At 36.4% G+C, this 3,557-nt stretch overlaps 1 protein-coding gene across 1 annotated transcript; it reads left to right on the plus strand.

Moving 5' to 3' along the window:
- Positions 1–544: 544 nt before the first annotated feature.
- On the plus strand, positions 545–1,216 carry LOC107060978 (transcription factor DIVARICATA-like). Its single transcript, XM_015309619.1, has 2 exons — positions 545–741; positions 952–1,216. The coding sequence occupies exons 1-2, from the start codon at positions 545–547 to the stop codon at positions 1,214–1,216; spliced, it is 462 nt and encodes a 153-aa protein (XP_015165105.1).
- Positions 1,217–3,557: the final 2,341 nt, after the last annotated feature.

The following is a 3,557-nucleotide window of genomic DNA, read 5'->3' on the forward strand; positions in this document are numbered from 1 at the left end:
GGTTCATGCCATAGATCTTTTACTTTTACGTCACTAACAAGAACAAAATTATATACTTCAGTGATATAATTTTTTTCCTATCTTGAGACAAATATAAGACCTTCCATCCAATAGAAAAGGTAAAGAACGTAGATGTTTTCATAATATGCTTCGTATCTCTAGGGACTTTTGTGGGTAGTATACCACATGTATCTTCATGTTTATTCCTTTTACCAGTAACTCATCACTTCTCTTAGTATCCGTAACTGATTTAAAGAATACATGTCTTGCTGCGATTGTTTTTGTTTACTAAATGTCAGGGGTTACAAAAGATCTTATTATAGATGCTTAATATTAATGGTTGATTTTTTCATATATTGGCACTCATCCGTTTGCTGAATCCTCTTTAAGAACTATCATTTTCATGCTTGAGTCTTTCCTTGTAGATCTAAAAGAAATGAACATCGATCCGACATGCAATAGCTCCTTCTGGACTAGGGAGGAGGATAAAATCTTTGAGAATACCCTAGCGATCTACTTTAATGATAACAATCTATTCATGAAGATGGAAGAAGCATTTCCTGGGAAATCACTTGATGATATCAAGGATCACTACAATATACTCTTAGAAGATATCGGTGCCATCGATTCTGGACACGTTTCATTACCCAATTATCCAAAAATGCAAAGAAATGTCAACCAAAATACGAAAGCATATGTTGAATGGCGAAGAGGGACTCCTTGGATAGAAGAGGAGCACATGTTGGTTTCCTGTGTACAGTTTTTGAGAGTTTATTTTCTCGCCTTTTTTGGGAGTCTGGTCATTTTATGTTTTAATGTTTTTTGGCGTGTTCTCTGTGATTTTACACCGTGCATGCAGAAGGCTTTGAGAGAGTAAAACTTTTAATTAAATGTTGTCTTGCGATCTTGTTTCCTGGATAGTAACTTATTTCTCTATATTTCTTGCTATAGGTCATTTCTTCGGGTATTAGATATATATGGAAAAGGTGACTGGAAGAGTATATCTAGGCATTGTGTTATAACAAGAGCCGCAATGCAGGTAGCTACCCCTGCCCAAAAATATTTCAAGCGCGTTGAAGCAAACAACAAAGGGAATAGAAGAGCAAGAGCAAAACCAAGCGTGCTTGATATAATTAGTGTGGATGCTGAATTCGGTGGAACTTCCCAAGTTCCAAACACTGTGGACATGATTGGACTTGCTTGCGGAGGATCATAAGCAGTGCCAAACAGTAGCAATGAGAGCATGTTTCCTTGAGAAAGCACCAATGCTGAGCAGATGACAACAGTTGTCGGAGGAGAGCTATCAGGACAAAATGCTTTGGTGAATGTTGACACTAGCAGTGGAACTTCCAGCCATCCTATCTCTAGAATTGGGAGTGAACTTGAAGCATTACTCAGTCACTCCATGGATGAAGACAATGATATCAGTTTGATATTTGATGTTGGGAAAGCCCCAACTCCTGATGCTGGGATAGCACCAACTGCTCATACTGGAATGTCTGGTTATGCAGCTGCAGGGGAGGCTTCAGCTCAGTTACCTCCCTTTACCCCCTCATCTTACTTTGGTGATGGAGTATGCCGCAATTTAAACACTCTCCCTTTACGATGAAGGCACATTTAATCTGGATGACCTGTTCACAAATCAGATGTTCTGATTTGCTGCACTTGTTTTTTGAAGACTTACTCCATTATGTTAGAAAAATATTGCTCTCCTTTATCTATTCTTAATCTGCTTAAGACAGTTTTGCTAGACATGTGGATTTTGGTTGAAAATTTTCAATTAAAAACTATGCAACTATTTTCAAAGTTCTTGTCTTTGTTTTTTGTTTGCAATTGTTTGAGGGACTAAGGCGTGTTCTGGTTGAAACATAAATTGATTATTGGTACAAGAGTTACCATTAAAGGTAGTATAAATGAAGGGCAAAATATTCATTTTTATGTGCATTAAGAACTTTCTGCTACGTGATATGTATGAAGGACTAAAATAGTCCAACACCCATACATCAGTTATCACTTTGATCATGTTAAAGTTCTTTGTCTGTCAAGACGATGATTGTCAACTTGAATGTTTACACAAGAAACTCCTATTCCAGCATCTTTTAATTTGTGAATCCGGGGTAATTTGAGTGGAATAAGCTATTTCTTATAAACATTCGAGAGGAAATTGGAGGACTACCGATTGATTGACCCTGGAAGTAAAGAATGATAGTTCGATGAGTTCTTGTTTTCCCATGGCGGACCTATATACTCTTGTCCTGTTGCATATAAAGGACACACTGTTTATCCTTAACAAGTGGTAAGTAGAAACCTTTTTTCAATAGAAACGTTTTATCCTTAGTGGGTATTTGTAGTACCCCAAAAATTTCTAAGCTAAGGCCCGAACCATTCATCATTTGTGTGTAAGGTTGTATCAGGTGATTATTAAATTGTTCTTAGGTGTAAAGGTCAATTCTTTAGTGTGGGAATGGATTTGGCTATGAATTAAGGTCACAAGATTCCCCTAGCACAAAGTTGAGTTGAAAGCTTCCTTACCGATAAAGTTTTGACATAAGATTCTACTTAGGTCAACTTCAAACGATCTTATCTCTTTGTATATAATGAGTTAGGTGGCCCATAACCTATATGATTGCAGGTCTATAATTAATCTTTCCATAGACACCAAGTTCGCCTCATTTTAAGTTTGGAGTAAAATGTTATGACCGTTTTACAAGAGAATACCACAACAGAGTTTCGTGGGTCAATTCCTACGAATCCTTTCTACGAGCTGTAGAAGTTTCTACAACCCTTACTTTCAACTCATGCAAAAACTTTAGATAGTAAGATTTTAGGGTCCGATTTCTACGAATCTATCTATGGGTCATAGAAACTTCTATGTGTCGTAGTTTAGTCCCGTAGAATGAACTTTTTAGCCTTAAAATTTAATATGAATTCAACGGATTGGATCTACAGTCCGAAGAAACTTTTACGGGTTGCATTTTGGACCCGTAGAATGAAATTCTGTTTAGTATGAATTCCACGGATGGGATCTACGGTTCGTAGATCAAACCACGAGCTATAGATGGCCCTGTGGAAGGTTTTTGACAACTTTTTAAGAAGGGTAGTTCAGTCTTTTTTACACCCCTTCTAAACCTAATGTTTTAACACCTAAATAAGGTTCTAAATAATATTAATTGACCCTATTAATCTCATTAACGCTTCAAAGTTTTAGAAAAAGGATCCAAGTGGAGAAAGCTAGGGTTTTCAAGCGTTCTTTCAGTTTTGCCAAAAACTTTATTCTTCCAGGTATGTAAGGCTAATCATAGTGATGGGCTGAGTTCGTCCTCACTCCCTATATCTAAATTTAGTCAGTCAAATTTTAATCTAGGGTTATACCCTTAATTTCAAGAATTCTTGAGATGAGTTATATTATTGATTTCGAGTTCTAAATCTGTAATCATGAGTTGTTATATATTATACATTGAGATCCTTGAGTTGTTGCTCATGTTTATATCCCACATGAATCCTAATTTCTGAGTTTTTATTGAGAGTCTTTTGAACAAGCATCTTTTTGTCATAAA

The sequence above is a fragment of the Solanum tuberosum genome, unplaced genomic scaffold (assembly GCF_000226075.1).
Source record: "Solanum tuberosum cultivar DM 1-3 516 R44 unplaced genomic scaffold, SolTub_3.0 scf00111, whole genome shotgun sequence".
Lineage (NCBI taxonomy): Eukaryota > Viridiplantae > Streptophyta > Magnoliopsida > Solanales > Solanaceae > Solanum > Solanum tuberosum.

Coding starts and splice junctions, on each gene's coding strand:
- LOC107060978 (XM_015309619.1), top strand. CDS start 545: ATGGAAGAAGCATTTCCTGGGAAATCACTTGATGATATCAAGGATCAC. Junction 742..951: donor TGGATAGAAGAGGAGCACAT/GTTGGTTTCCTG, acceptor TTCTTGCTATAG/GTCATTTCTTCGGGTATTAG.